The 21,079-nt window shown below is 41.1% G+C and overlaps 1 protein-coding gene across 1 annotated transcript in view; it reads right to left on the reverse strand.

Annotated features, from left to right (window-relative positions):
- CFAP61 (cilia and flagella associated protein 61) overlaps positions 1-21,079 on the reverse strand; it is a gene marked incomplete at both ends in the record, with an annotated part of 103,715 nt that overhangs the window by 17,924 nt on the left and 64,712 nt on the right. The window contains 6 exon segments of the mRNA XM_082758156.1: positions 3,198-3,403; positions 5,965-6,056; positions 6,809-7,136; positions 11,257-11,549; positions 17,231-17,405; positions 18,719-18,887. Of these exon segments, the coding sequence (XP_082614282.1) occupies positions 3,198-3,403; positions 5,965-6,056; positions 6,809-7,136; positions 11,257-11,549; positions 17,231-17,405; positions 18,719-18,887 (1,263 nt within the window).

The following is a 21,079-nucleotide window of genomic DNA, read 5'->3' on the forward strand; positions in this document are numbered from 1 at the left end:
CTTTGTTCAGCATCACTACTTAAGAAGAGCTGAAGAGATGCTATGAGGACTGATGAGCAGTGTGCCCCTGTGTGGCACACCTGTGATCCTGGCCAGACCTCCTGGACACGCAGGCTGTGGAGGTGCCTGTGAGTATGTGGGTACAAGAGGACCCTGACCTTGCATAGCTTCAGAGCCTGCTAGGCTGCCAGCAGTTTCGGCCAATAAACAGCCTTGACAAAGACCAGCTAAGATGCAACCAGTCTTCTGCAAGAGCTGATGACTCCTCCATTGAGTGTCAGTGCTGGCATCAGATAAAGCTGCCCCTCTTATTTTTCTTATGTTGACTGGCCTATCTTATCCTATTAACAGATTGTCACTGGGATCTCCATCTCTCCTGAGATTTTTTTAAATCTCCATGTATGTTTAGAACTTGATCTTGCTTGTAACCCCTGATGAGCTTGCACAGTGTGTAGGGATCCTGTCACCATCATGACAGCAATGGAGGCTAATACACACTTAATTGCTTTCATGAAGAAATAAGCTGTCCATTTGTAAAGATAACGTCTCATCTCTTTAAAATCTGTGTGTGGCTATCAGGAGTGCAGACATGTGCAGCTGCACTGAGGTCCTTGGGCTGGGCTACACGCCCAGTGCAGAGTAACACAGTGAAAGGGAAAAAATGCTGGTTTTGTCAATGTCAGGAAAATACCGCTACCTGTGTTGCAGACAGAAATCCCAAAGCAAAATGACGTATTCTTCCAGATGTTGATGTTGGTGTGAAACTTGCTAGTGCATGTAACTACTGACACTAACCACATCTGGGCAAACAGCACAAGTGTGTCTGACAATGTTTGTGGTTCACAGAAAAGATTAGTTCACAGCTGTGTTTGCATATTGTAGCACCATGAACAAGGCTGATGATACCTTGCCACAACCTGAATACTGAGCTTCTTCCAGTGCTCAAAATGTATTAGCTGATCAGCTGTGAGAAGAAAATTTTCTGCAGTCTTGGCCTTTATCTCATACAATTGTGTCATCCACCTTCAGTTTCTACTTAACACCTGCTGACAGAATACTGTTTATGTGAACTTTACATTTGCTGGGTGCCATTGCTCTCTTGGAAAACAAACCCAACCTTTTCTATAAATCAATATGCCTCCCAGCAGAGGCATATTGGATCTCCTGAAGTGAAATCTGTAAAGAAGCATTTTTCTACAAGAAACTTCTAAAACCCACAGTTAACATTTGAGTTCATCCCATCTTCCTGTAAAAGATGGGGAATAACAAAGAATGAGGAGTCAGTCTCTGACATATTTAGAATGAGGACAGACTGCAGAAAGAGGAGTGCAAAGCATCTGAAGAAATAAGAGAGACGCACATCCAGCTGCAGTGACGCACCGAGTCTTTTTCAGGGGAGCTCACCCTTTGAGACGACAGCTGATACCACTATTCTCAAGACATGGCATACAAACCAATCTTTTGTCATTAAATGAAAGGCTTGATTGGATTCCCTCCCTCCCCCATTTCAGCAGACATTCTCATTTCTCTGTCCTCAGCCACGTACAATGCCTTATCCATATTCCAGTGAAGCTTTTTGACACTGAACCAGCAGAAGTGCAAAAGCTAGAGAAAGAGGTACAGGAATTCAGAGACTCATAAGTCCCTGTCTCAAGATACCAGGTGCTTCATTCCTACAGAGGATTGCAACTACCAGCACAGTCAATGCAATGTAGGCATGGAGGACTGTGCCATTAAAACTACATATTTCTAGCTTGTTTTGGACTAGCAGACTTCTGTCATCACACAAAACTTCTCTTGGACCACAGTGCATCCTTTACATCAAACTTTTACTAAATGTTATCTAAATAATATTGTTTAATCTGAAAGCTTTACTGTCATTTATGTCTTTCTTCAAATCAGTTAAAAATATAACCAAATCATGCCTAAAGACTTTTAAGGCACCACTATCAGCTTTGTATCATGATGAAAATTTACCAGTTGTTCCTGTGCTTGGCTGCCTGTCTCCAAACCAGTTTGTGTAAGGAAGTACTTCACTTACACTGTACCTGTGACAATTCTTTGTCCCAAGCCATCACTTGCGAGGGATTTAAAAAAAAAAAATCCAAATAAGATGTATTGACAAGTTTTAATTACATGCTCAAAGAATTCTATCACATGAATGAAACTCAGGATTTTTTTGCCATGCCTGAACTCAAAAGCACTTATTTTAGCTGAGGCATAAGGAATAAACCAAGTCTGAGTTTTTAGTCCATGTAACTTTTTGAAATATCAAGTTCTGCAGTAGTAGCAGAAGATTAAAGATACGGTAGATCTCATTTTTCAAACACCCCCCTTTTTCCAAAACAACTTATTTAATTAAAGTTCGCGCTTTCAAAAGCAATGAGAATGTCTCTCAGAAGAGACAGGACATAGATCTTAGATAGAAATAGCCAGGCTTTTCAGTCTCTCCAGTTGAGTCTCAGTCCTTGCCCCAAAATGCCTAGTCCCCAAAACTGCCCTGCGCTTGCTCAGGTGGAGGGGAGCACGTCAGAAAATCTTCAAGACCTGTTTCACTGCTGCAAACTGCTTTAGAGGCCTGCAAGCTGGATGGGGAACGTCCACTAAGCATGCAGACTCCTGCCACAGCTTTCGGCTATAAAATTAAGTAAAAGTAACTCCCTATGCTCATTTAGACAGACAACAGTCTACAGGATAAATTCTAGGATTTGTTTCATCATCAGCTGACAGGCAAGCTAAGCAGTGTGACTAACATTATGTGTGATTTAAAACCTCCCTAGAAAACTTTGGATAAAAATTTGATTTGAAGTGATTAAAGCACTGATTTTTAATTTTGACTTCTGAATATTAATCTTGAGTTAAAAAATAAAAAAGGATTCTTCAGACTCAGCTTAATGAGTTAAGCCTACTGACTGTTCTAAGCAAATGTTATAATGATTCTGAAATGCTCTTTCAGATGAAAGCTGTTCAAGTAAACCACTGCTCCTTCTCTAAATAAATCTGAGAAAGACAGTTCTTTCCAGGAATCTCTTTAGGGCTTGCATTGCCACTGATAATTTTGCCAAGTAGTTGAAAATATATTTTTTTAAATCTATCTTGAGCTCTAAGGGAAAACAGCTAGAAGATAAATCATAAGAAAACAAAACTACAATTCATCCAGAACATAAATTTTATGCACAATGTTGAATTAATCTTACCTGTAAAGGTCTGTAATCTGCCCTTCATTCCAGCGATAATGAAGATCATTAAGAAGACATTCATGCTGTCCATACAAGCAAATATAGTTGGACACAGGAAAGGGTGTCTTTGAAAAGCAGGTGATGCTATCTACCATACTATATTTGTTGATATGCATTCTAAAATAATTCCCATGTCTTGCCTTTCCAGTTATAATTTCCATACCCTGGAACACAAAATAAAAGGCAAACTATGCAAATGGAAAGAACACCTGACCTGGCATACATACAGGATCTGCTAGGGTTTGATATTTGATATTTACCATTTCTTAAAATCCACAAACATTTTTAACCAAGAATATCCACTCCTGGTACCACAGTTTATACAAGATACCATCATTTGGGCACAAAGATTTGCTCTGTGATTTAGACCTCGGTTAACTGCACAGGAACTGTGAAGCATATGACCACGAGCACAGCATAGGCTTCAGCTGCCCATGACCGAGTGCCATGTGAGACACCTAAGGGTATCTGGGACATCCGAACTGGGCTGGCAGTTATGACAAAGGAACCATGGGAGACCTGTGACCTGTGAGCTGGAGGTCAGAAGGGATGACCTGGGGCATCTCAAACACAAGAACACTCTGTTTATGGAAAATTGAAACCTGTTTGTCCTTGTATTCTATACAGTGTCCATACTATTGCATACACATGGCATATCATAACTTACTATAAGATAGCATCTCGATGAACAAAGAACACACTAGTATACCTACACTCTCCCTACAGATTTATAAGTGTATATACATATATATTTATATGGATATACAAGCAGTATATGTGCAGAGTCCAAATTTATGGTGCATTGTAGAAGCTATATGACAACAGACAGAGAGTTGATATTACCACATTAATCAGTTACAAGCAGGCTTCAATGTTACAACCCACAGCTTTATCACATGTCAATAATTCTGTAGTAGTCCAAGGTATGATGTGTAGGAGCAGCCTTCCAACAATAAAATTACCAGCAAGAAGGACCCTGTCTTTAAATTTTATAAATGACTATGAACTAGATGGTTGTCTGCAGCTGCAGGAGGCTGGGCTTGATCTCTTTGGATGTTACCTGGAATTACAATTACTTTAAAATATATGCATATACATACATGACATAAAAATATATATATATGCATATATATACACGCACACACACACACACATGCAAATATACACACATCATTTAGAATTGTTCTCAGTGACACCCTCTTGCTAATACAAACACAGCTGCCGACTATTGCTTACATTATCACTATCAATAAAAAAATAATAGTGTTCGATGTTGATGCTCAAACTCTAGCATTTAGTTTCAGCTAGTTAAACCAATTACTTAATACAAGACAAAAATGTAAAAATGTGTTTTAGACCTCACAGTGGGATGATCAAATAGCTTGAAGCTATTTTTTAAAGCTGTATTCATGTTCCAATTTATATATCTTTAAAACCTGTTGCTAGGCTACAGTCGCCTTTGTAACTTCCACATCTCTCAGTTAATACATTTCACTGGCTTCTTTTACTATTTTCCTGGGAAATTCTTTTAGGATTTACATGAATTTTGTGGAGCAGCTTTAAAGATGTTATATTTTCAGACAATGGAGAGTCAAAGTTGCAGCAAAAGAATTCTTATCATGTTCTAGCAATTTGGACTGACAAAATCTATTTTTCTCTCTCTGATAGTCCTTTTTGCTTCCCAGTATGTGCAGCTTCGGACAGCTCATCCTGGATCTGAAAAGCTGGAAAACAAGGTGAGCCATGCTTTGATTTCCTTCCCTCTCTAAAGCATGGATTCCCTTTTTAAAACATCATTTCTTTCTATGGACCATTGCTACCTGAGTTTTAAAATGAACACTGAAGTAGTCTTTGAGAAAACACTCTACCTCATCTACAAGAATGGGCTTGATGTAGAAATCCCTAAGGAAAAAGATACAATGTACAAAGGTACAAAGCTTGAATAGGTGCATGGTCCTTTCTGGCTTTAAAATACATGAATCTAGTCTTCACGTTTCACAAGTGAGGTTCTGCAGTAAGAGAAGTGGCTTCACGTTAGTGTCATGGGAGAATCTTCCACATAGCCTAACTGCACGAAGTGCTTCCCTCTTTCCCACTCAGAGAAAGAAGTCTCTCACGGTTCTAGGACTGGCTGTTTTCTAGCAGCAAAGTACACACCATCCCTTCCAGGATACATTCTTTTCCTTCTAGTCTAGAAATCAACTGATTTTCACTGATAAGACTGTGACATTTTATCATCTGTATGCATTTATGGCACCTTATTACAGAGGAAAGAAGGTAAGAGCTAAGGCTGAAAGCATATTTCAGTGAAATCCAGCTAATGCTATCCTATCTCTTCTTTATAACAAAAGTACATTTTTGGAGAAAGCCAAATATCAGAAAGTATGGTAATGAATATCTAAGAGGTTCAGTTCGTTTTAATTCATACTGTTATAATTCACCAGCTGCACCTGATTTATATGATGCACGCTGGCTTATCAGACTCTGGATTTACTACACGAATCTGATGGCAAATACCACCACTACCATGATGTTCTGTGTATTACCTATTTGGTAGGAACTTCAAAAGCAACGTGTTCCATGTGACTGAGAAAATGACTTGTGTCTCTCTAGAGAAACAGGCAAAAAGAAGGCCATCCTGAAAAAGAGAGGACTGAAGAAAAGCAAACATGATATCTTCCCAACAGAGGAAAAAAACAAGGAAAAGTTAAATAACATAACTTACATGGTCAGACAGTGCAAGCTCTATGTCCAACTGGATGGGGATTTCTGGTTTGGAAATATGCAAGTAATTACAACCTCTGGGAAGAACACCTCCTGCCATAAATGAAAAGATGAGATTTATTCACTCATGCACAGAAAAGAAAATAAAGTGTCTCTTTATCCTCCTTTTCCCAGAATGATTACTATTTTTTTAACCGTGTCTAAAGAGGAAAATTTATTTTGTTGTTGTGGCTTCATGTGCTTTGGTACTGTTATACGTATTGGTGCAGCAGCCACATCTTGAAAAGTTCTGATCATGACTGCAATATAAATAAAAGCACAACTTGGTCCATTATTAGCAAAAATCTTCAGTGTAAGCTTGTTTGTTTTTGTTTGTTTGTTTGTTTGTTTGTTTTCCCCTTCCTCCCAATTCCTAGACAAGTCTACAGAGCTAAAGACAAATGAGGAATGGCAAATGTTAGGTTACATGGTATATTTCACATGTAATTCTTGTAAATAATGCATCCCATCTGAGATACCTCCCAGTAGACTGCATCAGTCATGTTCTGGATGCTCCTGTTTCTCTCACTTGAAAATAGAGGGAATCTAGCATAGGTTAGACAAAGCTTTTAAATATCTTGAGCTAGGTGGTGACAAGAAGAAATGAATCCTTGCGTGAATGCAAGCAGAATCACTCCCTGGTATCACCTAGAGGCCATCACCTCTCTCCACTGACTGTACAGGGAGTTTTGATGACTTTACTGCCATTAGATGGCTACTGAAGTGAAATGGACCTACACTGACTATATAGCAGCAAAAATAACAAAGAGGGTATGAAAGGATGGCAGAACTCTATTTTCACATACCTTTAATTTTACACCCCTTGTACACGGGGATGAGGCTATCCATGCCTTCTGGTGGCTTAGAAAAGGGCTTAAGGGTTGGATCAAAGAGATTCAGCATAGATGTAGCAAGTTCAAAGCCAATCTCTTTTGAATTGAAGTTGCTGTGTGTCCATTCATCTGCATAATATTTCCTGGAGTACTTTGTTAAAGAACCTGCAGCCCTGATACTGACATCATTAGTATGGAATTCGGTATCAATCACAAGTCTTCCATCAAAAACAAGGCAAGCATCATTAATTGCCTTAAAGGTTTCATAATCCACAGTCCTGTAGGCAAAGCTGAAAAATGCCTAAGAAGAAATGTAAACAAATGCAGGTTATTATACATTAGTTACTGGCTAATTTCATAAATAAAAATATACATTTCATTCTGAATGTTATTTATTTTATAAAAACAAGAACATGAAATACAGTTTGATTTTGTATACACAGATAAATCCTTCTTATCCAGTATTCATAGCAACTAAAATTAAAGCTACAAATATTGGATCAGAACGGGATTACTAAACCAGACTCACCTACTTCTGGTTAAGTAAATTAATTTGATTTAAAAAAACTCTAAGATTACATATGTCAGATAGCCTGAGTAGATGTGCACATTTTCTGTGTTAGTGTATGAAACAGACTTGAATTCTTTGTGAAGTTGTTTTGCTTCTTTCAAATGGTGAAGCTAAATTGAAAAACAAATTAATCGAAAAAGCACAATGTAGTTTGTATTTTAGCAGCATAACCATGTATTACAAATATTTTTCAAACTGTTGTGCCTAACTGTATGCCAGCAAACTATGCAACCATGGCTACCAGCACAGGCACATTCAATGAAATTACAAGATAGGAAACTCAAATTGTTCAGAAGAAATTTCATCCTCATTCAAAGTACTGAATTTATGCCAGTCAGTGCTGTGGAGGCCAAGAAGTTTGTGAGAGGTATAAAAAGACTGAACATGTACATGAAAAGGAAAGCGCTCAAATTTAATATACCTCATAGTGACCTAAACTTTGGAGAGCACATTCAAACTCTGTCAGGGCTGAAACACATCTCTAACTATTCCAGGCCTGTAAAATGCTTGCCTTAGGAAACAGATTACTCTGTACGCCCTTACTGCTTGGAGTTACCCTGCTCTCAGAGGCACAGGTCTTGGATGTCGGACAGACCCGCTGGTTATCTGGGTCAGCGCAGAGACCATAGCTAAGTGAAATCCTTGGTATATCTGGCAGTCCATTTCTGAATCTGGTAATAAACGGAGCTGATACATATTCAGTACATTTTGGTTTATGGGAGTGAAAAGAGACACGACTTCCACTCTGTAAACACCGCCCCCTCTGTCCTACTGCTCATCTTACAGAACTGGCCCTGAGGTAGGGATTTATTCCAGGAGCAGCATCTACTGAGGCCATGAGCTTGTCTTCCCCATAGGGGATTTCAAGGGCATTGAAAGAAAATAGCCCTAAATCCCTGAATTCCTCCTCTAAGTCTGAAAGAAAAAGCTAGTGATAATTCCCTTCTTTTGTCCTCCTGTGGCATCTGCCTAGTCCCTCTCCTGGGATGCCAGAAAGCAGATGAGACCCCCGCTCCCCAGAATGGGAGCTGAGGCAGCACCACCACGATGAGCACCACAAAGCAGGTGGCACTGGAAGCAGCCACCATTTCCACCCACGTTAGGCGCCGGTGTGGAACAGATGTGCACACAGCACGTCATGCAAAACGCACTGGGTGCCCCGAGAGCTGCTCTGAAACCCAGCGCAGTGCGAGGGAGAGGATTGCAGGGTCTGCCAGCCCTCCCCTTTTGTCTGCCTGCTCTGCACGGCTCTGCATGTTGATTAACAGAGAGGCTCTCAGACCGCTCTCAGAATCACGTACATCTAACACATCTCTTGATGCCTGATTTATTTGCTTTTCTACAATGTTTAGAAGTGATTTAGAGAGGCAAATGCCGACCTGAAATCTGGAGCCAAAAACGTGCTCACCAAGGAAAGAAGTGCCTATTCAGGCCAAGATGAGAGAGGTACCGGTGAAGTTAAAAGTCCTGTGTCTTCAGGGGGGCCCAAGTCCTGGGGCACAAGAAATGAAGCATTGGTGAGTGAGCCTGGGTCACTACAGCTTGGGACTGGGGGCACAAGCCCAAACTCCTGCCTGCCCCACACCTTCACCTCTGGCAGAAAGCATCATAAGCAACAGAAGCGGGAGAAGCTACAGCTACAAACAGGATCTTCTCAGATGTCTCTTACAAAGGAAGAAATTATGGCTGGCAGCTCCCAACAAGAGCATAGAACAAGAGTGTAAATTGGGCATTGAGGGTTAAAAGTAGTAATGACAAAGTTGAGATATGCTTTCAGTGAGATCACATGGTGTGCAAAGGGAACAAAGACTTATCATCTTGTTGCTGCAATATATATATATTGAAGCTCCAGATCCTTTAAAAGGAGCTTTCTCCTTCATCAGTGCCCTCAGCTTTTAAAATGATTACATGACAATGAATACTCCTGTCCACAACCAAGAAATATTACTGTGCAAGCCAAGGAAAGGGTGGTGAAAGAAGTTATCGGATGAGTGTGCATTACATTACTGCCTTCATCTTCAGCAGCCCGAGACGTAACCGCATCAGGGTAAACAGCCATCAGGAACACATCCGTCGCTTACAGTCAGCCTCAGGGAGGACACAGTTGTGACCAGGGTAAAGGAATTACCCAATTACACCACCACGGAGCTGTCCTAGGGACTGAAGGCAAGTGTGAAATGCTTACTGCCAGCTGGACAAGCCAGTCAGGAGAAAAGGCACAGGAGAGGGAAGCCAAGAGAGCTCGAAATTTTAGCACTACTGGTGAGGCAGGCACACAGCAGCAGAGGAGCTACAGCCTCTGTGCTTTTTGTACATAAACAGGTAATGAACAATGTGCAGCTAAAGAAAGGCTAACCATCTAGCAGATCCAAAATCAGGGAAGCTCTGGCTGGTGTCCTGCCTGCTGACAGGCTGGACAGTGCCACTGGACTGGAGAGGAGAGAGAGGGGGAGGGGAGGGAGGGGAGAGAGGGGAGAGGGGGGGGGAGGGAGGGGACTGCTGCAGCCTCTGGGCTGGGAGCCATCTGTCAGCCTGGGAGGGGAAAGAGGGAGGCTGCTGCATTCAAGAAAGAGATTTTCTCCTGTTGTTTTTATCCTGCAGGACTCTACAAATTAAGCCCCTAAAAACTGCCAATCAACAGTTGACATTGGCTCAAATCCCAAAAGGCCCAGCGCGGCTGCAGTGCCAATTCCTGCACAGCCTGCTCCCTGGCAGACACAGCTGCTTGCTGGAGCTCCTGTCCTCCTTGGAGTCCGTCCTCACAGGCAGCTGCAAGCCCCACAAGACAGCTGAACTGGGTTTGGAGAACAGAAAGCCCCCAACATCACAAGTAACTGCATGTCCCTCAGCTTAGAGGCTGGGTAAGACCACAAGAGACGAGAGCCATGACCGGAGAAAAGACAGGCAAGGGGCACAACGGGCAAGAGAAACAAACCGCGAGGAAATGGGGGTCTTGAAGGAATGGCACAGGCCACACAGGAAAAGTGATGGGGAAGAGGCGACGGGCTCGTGGGGAGGTGGTGAATGGATATTAAGTTACAAAAAACAGATTCACATCTCTGTGGAAGAATAAAAATAGAGGGATTTTAGGGAAAGAGGGGAGAAACTGAAGAGTTGTATATGAGGAGAGAGCAAGAGGAACATCGCTACTGATATGGTGATCAAAGGTGATTGCCAGTGGATAAAAGTGTTGTACAAGGTCTTCAGCTCCTTCAGGAAAGGCTGAGGTATCCATAGACGGAAAAGGACTGGGGAAAAAAAAACAATGATTTGGAGGGACCACTGGTGGCTGGGGAGCTCTCTGGGGGTGCTATGTGGTCCTTCCTTTCCAGAACTACAGCAGACTTGAGGCACAAAGGAGCCTGCTGGCTGTGGGGATGTGCTGTGAGGGCCTTAAGGCTTCCTAAGGATGCATGTTTTAAAATGACTCTACTAGAAGCCCACTCACACAGATTATCCCAATGATGAGAAACAGGACTGTTTTGCCCATTGGGAAAGGTTAAAAAACATCTCAGATCTCACAGATGTGTGAGTGTGTGTGTGTAATTTACCTAGATAAGGTTCATGGAGATGAAATTTCTAGAATTATGTTGAAAATGTATTAGGAATATTTGTCACTCAACTATTTGTGAGTCAGCTGACTAAAATACATTTAAATCCAAATCAGTCAGGGAATTAACAATGGTATTATTTGGATTTTTACAAAACAATCCTTCAGACTAATGAGTGAATGCTAATTCTTCTAGAGACAATGAGAAAATAGATAAATCATAAAGGGACTCTATCACGATTTGATGGTCTTTGTCTTAAAGAACAGACTGAAGGAAATACAATGAAAGCATATACTTACTGAACACTGCAGTTTGAATGGTTCTGTATTAGTAGTGAAAGCAGCACAAGTGATAAGGTCTGGGTCGTCACCTTTGCTCCACTGTGCCAGGATACTGTCATAATAAACAGACACGCCAGCTTCTGACAGTGCCTCCTGAACAGCACTTTCTATTTCACTGTTGTTAAGGCAAGTAACATCTGAGGTGAGTGGAGGCTGCACGAGATGTATGCGAGATCCATTAATTCCAAGAGATAAGAGGGTTTCTACCGTGGTGTAAATGTCAATTGTATTCCCATAGACAATGACGTTCCCTAAGGGGGAAAAAAAAGGGGGGCAAATTTCTAAGATGTACAATGAAAACCTTATTAGTGTAACTCAGATGATAATAACATGAAATTGCTCTCTTTGACCCTCTTATTTCTCTGATGCTATGAAGCAAACAATGTTACCTAGCAACAGTAGCTAAGATAATTTAGTGAAGAATCTGTACAAAACATCCCACAAAGTAGGCAAGTACTTAACACAGAAGTATGACATTCATTTTGACCCCATAATTTGAAATTATTTTGATTGAAAATCCTTTGGGAACAACAACAACAACAACAACAACAACAACAACAAAAAACACCCATTTTTATTTTGTTCTCCTCTCTCTCCTCAATTTTGCTCAGTTTTGCTTAGTCAAAGCACTTACTGGAGGGACATGGGCAACAGGAGCAAATTAAACGCATCATGCAGAAAAACATATACAAACTAGAAAAGACCAACATAGAGAAAACCAGCCGTTGTGCAGTACAGGAAGTCACCAGCTCTGTGGCTTCCTCCTGCCAAGCCTCCATCTCCAGACAGCGGAGAGGCCCCTGCGGATGCAGCCCCTACTGCTCTGTGCAGGTGACTGCTGGGAGGTCCCAGACCCACCGGCCTGATGCTGTGCTGTGAAGCAGCCCGCCCAGAACTGCACACTGCTGGGAAACCAGCACGTTCAAGGCAGACGCTTGTGACCGGTATGAAATCAGCCTTTGGATATCACTGCACCTTTCACAGTGCATTGCCACTATTTCAACCAGCTCCATTTTTCCCCACAGGCAAAGGGAGCTCTGATTCAGACCTACACTTCCCACCATTTGAGGGAATGCCTTTTGCTCCAAAGCCACAGACTGTTTGGTAGTGTTATATGTGGAATGGTAATTCGCGTCGAGAAAATGGTTGATATTAATAAAGAAGGGGGAGATTTGGGAATGTGGCCATGGGGATTGGAAAACCCCGTGTTTGAGATAACATTAGACTCTTAACGACGAGGCCATCAGGAATATTTAAAAGAGTTTAGAGGGAACAAAGAAGGGTGATTCAGGAGACTCCATGCAGTCTCCGGTTTCTTGTTCTCCAGCCATTAAGGCATGGAAGTTTCTGGGTGTTTGCTGTTGCTGTTTTATGCAAAGTTGTTTGACCAATGAAAAGTTGTTTTGAAAAGAACTGCTGTGGGGAGAAGGGTATAAGAGGGGACCCTGCCCTCAAGATAAAAAAAGAAAAAAAAAAAAAAAGAAGGTCACACGATGTGATGAAGTTATGATCAATAAAGAAGCAGGAAAAAGGAGTGAAGAGGAACAGGCTGGCAGAATGGAGACCAGGACGGGAACAGGCACATTGATTGCCTCATGAAGATAGGTTTGGCCAAACTCAGCAAACTGCTCAGAGAAGCTCGTACAGAAAGTTGCTGGAAATGGGCACACCGAAGCTGGAGAGAAGCTCGAGCTGAGAGAAGCTGAGCTGCGCACACAACTGTCCCTCGCTGGTAAGCAGCTGCGCAGTATGGGGAATCATACGTCCTTAGGAACAAAGACTGTCCTGGTAATCTTACAGCTTGTTCTCCTTATTAACAATCAGACAGTTTATGAGCCTGAAACATGGGACCAAACTGAGGTCAAGGTGTGGGACTCTGCAACTAAAAATGGCAAGGTTGCAGTGGGATTGCTCAGCACCTGGTGAACAGTCTCTGAGGCCTTAAAGAGCCATGTGGAGCCACAATCACAAATGTGTGGCTTGCTAGACAGTGAGGGAGCTGCGGGCTCCTTTACTGATCCAACTGCTACGCCATGGGCCCCTCTGCTGCTACAGTCATCGAAGGCTTTTGCTGTTACCCCCCCTGTTGACCTGGACGTGCCTTTTGACCCAGGCCTATTGGCCTTGCAAAGGAGATGGATATGCTTTTCTTCTATCCGGGAAGAATGGGATGCATAAGGCCTGAAGACCGAGTTGCTTGACAACTTAAAGCGAGACATATTGCTCAAAAGGAATGGAAAATGGAGACTTGTTTGTACTCAAGAAAAGGAATGGAAAATGGAGAAACTTAAAGAATTGTTTGTTACCTTTTCTGATTTTACGTATGTTTAGGTGTACTTGAGTTTAGTACGTCATGGAACTTAAAGGATTTTTACCTTTCCTGATTGTACATACGTATAGGCATACTCGGGTTTAGTATGTAAAGCAATGTTCTGTATATTTAGAATGTTTTATGTTCGTGTGTGTGTGTTGGTGGAGCGTAGACTCCCTGCACACCGAGCGCTGTTTACTTGCCTTTTAAACTTTTAATGAATATTTCTTTTATAAATATTACTAAATTCAGATTGAGTTGATACTTCATTTATAACAGTAGGATCCTGCAGCGTTCGCCCACTGAAGCTGTACCACTTCAAACTGTGCAGTTAAAGACAAGGTCAAACAGGCGAGGACGGGAGGTAGCAAGTTCTGTGTGAGCAGAATACGGACTCGCAGCCCTCCTGGCAAGGGGGCAGGCAGACCTGGATACGTCAGGGCATTCGTGTGCTTTATCTAAGGTCGGTGTAATATAAAGCACTAAGTACTCATCCGAGCAAGGCCTGAAAACTGCTCCTCTGCTCCCTGCTCTCTCTGTCAGAATAGAAAGCATCGCCAGGCTCTCCAATCTGCTCTGCCTTCAGGTAACCCTTGCAAAATGGCACAGCTCTTGTAGGACAGACTGAGAATTCCCTTCTCAGTGGCAACAGGGAATGAGAAGTGCTTACCTAAGGTGCAGGCTAGCAAAGTGTCATTCTGACTCTAAGGCATAAAAGTCTGGGCAGCAGAGAGATCTTCACCATTTGGTGGAACCAGCCTCTTCAGTGGGGGAGTTCAGTGATTGCATTACATGTTGGCATTTCTGTATATACAAGATCAGATTCCAGCCCCGCATTTCTCAAGGAAAATTAAAATTCTGTTTTATATGGTAATATTTAATACAACTACATTAGATTAAGGAAAGCAATGCTCCTTTACTGACCTCTTGTAAATCAACAATTTACAGTTTCTGCTTATTACAATATTAGTAGCTTTTTAGATTACAATGCTAGTAGTCAAGGAACTACCGATATTCATTATGGACTGAAATTATGTTCACTGGACAGATAGCAATTCCTCAGGATGCTTTTATTATTTAACTACATGAAAATGTATCTATCTGTGAGTAAACATAATAATCTTCTATGGAAAAAAAGCAGCCATAAAAAAAGACTGCTAGAGTAGTTTTATTATTTATTACTCAAATGTCAGTGTTCTGCTGCAGAGCAGGCTCATTCATTTTCCACAAGTGGAAGTACAAGATTTCAGTGACCCCAGCATGACCTGACTCTTTTTAGTTTGCAAAAGCTAAAGAAGAAAACCTGTATTAGCTAAAGCATCAGTGTCTCTGGTTGGTGATTCAGGCACTGGAATTTTAATACGGTAGTATTCCTACAAACATGCTTTTAATAAAGCAGTAAGCTATGTTTAGGTAAAGAGAAAAAATAATTGCTCCATTTTGGGCCATTAAAACAGTTTTGTTCCTTACTTTACTCCCATCCTACTTTTTATTTTCATGGAAAGTGCAGTGCTAATAGGAGATGAATTTCAATTAGTTACAATTACAGTTGTAATAGGTTACATGCACTAGCTGGCTGGGTTTCATCAGAGAAGCTGAAGCACCAGGGCTAGGGGCTGGTGCTTGCTCTGCTCCGGGCCCCAGACAGCAGTCAGCCTGTTCTGAGTTACTGGCCCAGGAGCGGTCAACTGCGGAGCAGCAAAGGATGTGGCTCGCTGCTTGTCCCACGGGTCCTCAAGCATCTCCTGCTGCTCAGCACATGTGTGATTCCTCCTGCCAACCTGCTACCAGGTTGATCCTGCTCTGCTTAACTTTGGTAAAAAAGCACCCGCTGGTTTCAACCAGAATGAAGTGGTACCCAGCATTTGCACAGGGAAAAAAAAAGGCAGTTTAAAGCCTCTACTTTAACTCTTAATTAAAAGCCATTCTCAAAATCAGTGCTACCAAATGAAGTTTTCACCCAATTAGGCTAATAAGACTCACACAGTGAAGTTCAGTGTTTAACACTTCCCTTCAAAAAAAGCTCCAGAACTGCAAGTGGTCTTGGAGGTATATTCATTCCCTCTCCTGTCCAGAGCTTTTCCTCCTCAGCCCTCCATGGAGCTGGGGCAGCTGAGCACAGACCCATGCCCCAAGCCCCCTGTGCCAGCTGCCCCAGCTCTGGGGGTGTTGCTCCTGGTCCCAGCCCTAGCCCAGGGCTCAGTCCCACAGGACCCTGCCGTGTGCTTCCAGGCACCCTCTGGCAGGAAAACGCACCTCGACACAGCAGAAGCCGTAAATTTAGCTTACAGCTGAAGACATGATAGTGCCTAATTAATATATCCATCTTTACACAACAGCAAAAGCCAGCAGCAATACTGAAATTATTAATATTAACTTAGTAGTAATAAAGGTGCGTTGGTCCCAAAAAAGATGAGGTGTAGTAAGACTGCCCTTGTGCCTGAGGAACAGTTCTGGGTGCCTTGCATCCTGGACACTGGCCCCTTCTCAGATGCATTTCTGCTCAGATGTGTTGGAGCACATTCCAGGACTGGGCATGCACAGATATACATGAAATATGAGCAGTAACAAACAGGGAGAAGCAACCACCTCATCTGTTTATGCAAATGCAGCTGTGCATGTCAGCTGGACACTAGGCAAAACCATACAGATTGCACCATTTACATGCCTGAGGCCAGGAAGCTGTTTGAGGAAAATGTGAACTGAGACATCACCACGTTTATTGTCTTCTGACCTGACCACAGCCAGACTTGGAGGATGATAAAGAAACCTCCAGTATCTTGAGAACTTCCTTAAAGGTCTGCCAAGCAAAGCACAAACTTAGCAGACCATAGCAAATAACTATCAATTTTCATTATTCTACTCTCTACCAAGTAAGCCAGTTCAACTACATTTTTAGGAAATTATTGTTGCATTCAATTGACAGGAACTTTCTACAAAGACAGCTTTCCTGCTCTGAACTCTGCCCTGACTCAGATCTGGCACAAAGAAGAGATGACATGTGAGTTCATTCACTGTTTGATCTCTTTTTCTGCAGTTGAAAGAGTTTAACTCAGAAGCCTGGACGATACCAGGTGTTTTCTATAGTATGCACATTCAGTGAATATATGAAGAACACAAACATGAGCAGGCTCAGGAAATACAGGTATGATGGACAAAAACCTGCACAAATGTGTGATGTAAAGGGATAAAAGAAAATACAGGGAGCCTGCAGTTCTATGTGTAAATCTGTAACTGATGCAACAGAACACAGATGACACATTATGCCTCGAATCTAGGTATTTTTCTATACAACATAAAAACACACTCACCAATTAAATTATTATTTAGTTGCCTAATTAATGACTCCAACTAGCTTTGCATTTGGGATTCATTTTGTTTTATATGATAATTACAGATAATTAATCTATCCCAAACTTTTTTTTTCTTTTTTTTTTTTCCTAGCTAAATATGCTGGGTATCAAAAATGACAACAAATTTTAAGTTCATCTGGAAAACAAAGCACAGCAGATGAAACACTTTGCTAGAATTAATCAGGTACCAATCACACCATGGAATTAAGGAAACAATAAGCCCAGAAAACATTTCTGCAAATGTGGGTGTGTTTAACAAGACCCCTACCTTCTGAGTTGACAATGTTTTCTTCCAGCCAGTGCAATGCCTTTAAACAGTCCTGATCGTCATTGAGATTAAAATGATTGGAAGGGACTTTCCCTGTGTATCTCTGTGGCCATTCACTTAGGACATCTCTATTAGTTGGGAGTTTACTGATATCTGCTCCAGTAGGAGACATGACCTGGAACAAATGAATGAATGAATATATGGCATAAATCTTGGAGTACTGCTACAAAAGATTTTTTAAAATCAGCTCTATGTAATAAAACAAAAAACATATGATAAAAATAATTCCTTCCTTTTTTATTTTATAGAGCTTAGAAGTAAGAATATCTGTCTTCTTGAAGACAGATAAAACCTGAGTTTTTTCTTGCTTTCTTATTTTTCTTTCCCCTGCAGTGTAGTTATTTCCCACAACTTATATTTCAAATTAAGAGTTGCCTCCAAATATCTTTTTCTAGGAGCACTTAAAGTCATTCAGACCATACTTTAACTTCTGTTTCATCCCTGATGAATAGTGAACATAGATTGTCATTTGAAGTGTGTCTCAACTCTGAAGAGTTTACAGAAAAAATGGGTTTTTCTTGCTCCACAAATCTGTTGCACACATGTTGTACTCCATGTAATGCAGAGGTTTCATGGAGCACACCCCATACCCATCTCATAGTCAATAGTGCAATCACAGTTAAACTAATGATACAGAACTGGAAGAAGCTATCTAGCACACAGAGGTCTGATTCAGCAGTAAGACAGAGCTCTCAGTTCCACCCCACACAAGTTCATTTTACGCATACACTCTTTTGAGACCTGTGCTGCTGCTGTAAACCAGGGGAATGGCAAAATTGCTTTAGTTGTCACCAAGGCTAAAACAAAGCAGCCCAGCTGGAAAACTGGCCCTTCTCACTCTTGAGCCTTCACTTCCCAGGATTGTGTCCCCCAACATAAATGCTGTGAGACTCCACTGAATATCATAGGTCACCTTCCCTGAAGCATTTTATCTCACTTGAAACACAACCGTGTGCTACAATAACATACAGCACTAGGCATGGTCATCATGAGAACTGAGTAATTAATTTGATAAGGAATTCCCTCCATTGCCAAAACTAGGTCAAACGGTGTTAAACCAGCTGGAGTTAAGTCTCCTGTGGCTGGGGCCACATGTCATTTGGGCCTACTCTTCAGTGGATTTAATGGTCACAGTGGCAAAATACTGACAGCTTTGCTTAATATCTGGTACTGAGTAGTGACATTACTGGTAGAAAAATTTGTAAATCTCCCTCTCTTATCCGCTCCAAACTCTATAGCTGCACTGAAACAGAACAACCTGCCATGCTGTAGGGCTGCTTTCTGGTTATACAATTGCTATGGAGTACTCTACTCCTTTGCTGATCACAATCACAGAAATGCTCTTCACTGTAAAAAAATGTTTGTTTGTTTGTTTGTTTGTTTGTTTGTTTTTATTTATTTATTCCTTCTCTCTGCACACAATCTTACCTGGTATTTCTGTCCTGTGCAGAGAACAAGGTAGTCATACGGTACTTTTCTCTGCTTGGAAATAACTACATATTTGGCAGTGCGATTTATGCCAGTCATTTTACCAACCACAACGTTAACCCAGGAACAAAGTGACATCTGTGCATAATCTTCATCATTAAAACAGTGGCTGTGAAGAAAAAATATCTGTAAGTGACATTTCAGCAGCTGACAGCAGGCATTAATTAGACATCTGGTGAGTTAGCCAAAGTCCCCTAGTGGTTCAAGTCTGTTTTCTTGCTGTGAAGTTTACTGCAGCCTATAGTAAAAGATTAGTCATTATGAAATACTCAGTTACAAATTGACAACTTTCTGCTAAAACCGAATAATCCCTCCCAGCACTAGGCCATACAACCACATAATTTAAAAACAAACTCAAAAATAAATGCTTTATTCTGCTTTTCATTTGCAGCTTGATGTGAGGAGGAGACCTTTGTACCTGCAGAGAAAATATTTTAATAATCCATTTTTTTATCCTATTCTAGATTCTCATGTTATTTTTTTTCACTTGTGCTTCATTTGGTGTTCAGCTTCACCAATAGCAAATATGGTGAGATGCAAATACAGTTACGGCACCACTGGTATTTTAACACCTTTGTACCGAAGTGTTAGTCTGAAAAGCTTAAAAATAAGTAGAAAGGTAGGAAAATGCTTGTCAGAGGTGAAAGAGGAAGGCAGGGATATCCATTTTTTTCTTGGTGATCTTTTTCCAAATGAACTTTTCCAAAATACAAGAATGAAAGATGTTGGAAACTCCCTAAAATGACCCCTACCCACAAACTTTCAGAAGTCTGTAAGATGCAACTGAATTCCTCTGCAAGATGAACTGAATATTAACAGGCATAAAGGAGAAATTATCATACTGGTTATCCAAAAGAAAACAAAATTGACAGGTTTATGAGGGAAATGTGCAGATGTGAAAAATGCTTGTCTTCACTAAGAGAACTCAGGGACATGGTTTAGTGGGTGATATTGGTGGTAGGGGGAAGACTGGACCAGATGATCTTGGAGGGCTTTTCCACCCTTAATGATTCTATGAACTCAGAGACTCAACACCGAAAAATATTTTACTCCTAGTACCAAAACATACATTCTAAAACATCAGAGCTGACTGGTACACATTAATTGCTGTTAGTGATTTCCCCAAATTATCCTAGAGGATGATGAAAATAACAAATAGAGAACCAAAGGAGAAACAAACAAAGTTGCTTTCATGACCTGAAGAATTTTAGAACAGAATGTCCAGGCTTTCTGAGGTGCTCTGCATCCTCTATACTCACAAATACCAGAAGGAAATAAATAAGGGAAGAAAACCACTGACAATTCTAAACTATAATCATGCAGAAATCTATAAATAAAATGGACATCAAGAAGAGATTAGGTTTTTCAAAAGCACCTTTATAATTGAGGTACACAGCTCCTGGGAGACTGACACTCCAAAATCACAGGGATGCTTTCAAAAATCGTACCCTGCAGAGTTCCATTTTCACTCTTAATCTGCTTTCAAATGTTAACAGCTAATTCTGGGGAGGCAGCCATGAACAGCAACTTTCCGTCAGGGTGGATATTTTGTTATTACAAGTCTTTTTTTTACAGTATATTCCAGAAAAACTGTACATGCATTTGCGTGAGTATACAATCTCTTCATTTCCTAGAATTGTACTTAAAAACACCCCTTTCTACAGTAAAAAATTAATTCTGGTAACTAGTTATCAAAAATTTCTTGCTCTTCACAGGGCAAAATTCCAAATATGGTAAGTTAGTTTTAAACATGTCCACATCACACTATTTCCATGGCTTTGTAGAGATTTCCGTTTTAAGGAGACATTGAGTTGTTTTGTCATTTAAAGAGCTGTCTCTTTAGGGCTTTACTGCTTTCTAAGTAAAAAATTGGTAAGAACAATGTGCTGGTTCCAAATGTCACATGCCAAATCCACATAAATTATACCAAGTTCATCGCCAGCTACTCAAAATGACTGTGCTTCTCAATGTCCAGAACAACCATGATCTTGTCCTGAGTGTGGATTCCTAGCGACTACTCCAATATAAAAAATAAAATGCCTAAAAGAAATATACTAAATTTAAGTGAGAATTATACACTGTCAATTTTAATGAGGCAAAATTTTATCCTACTAGTTGGAAGCTACTCTATTTATTGGCAAACAAGAAAACTTGTGAAAATATTTGACCACTCACTGGACACAAGCATCTTTCAGTCTTCCCTTGAGATATTCTGCACCAGAATCATAGATCTGCCAGCCAGGGGGTAGCGAGCATAAGGGACTGAAGCAAGACTTCCAAACACAGGCCAATGACTGACAC

Source organism: Aythya marila (assembly GCF_965140915.1).
Source record: "Aythya marila genome assembly, chromosome: 3".
NCBI classification, from domain to species: domain Eukaryota; kingdom Metazoa; phylum Chordata; class Aves; order Anseriformes; family Anatidae; genus Aythya; species Aythya marila.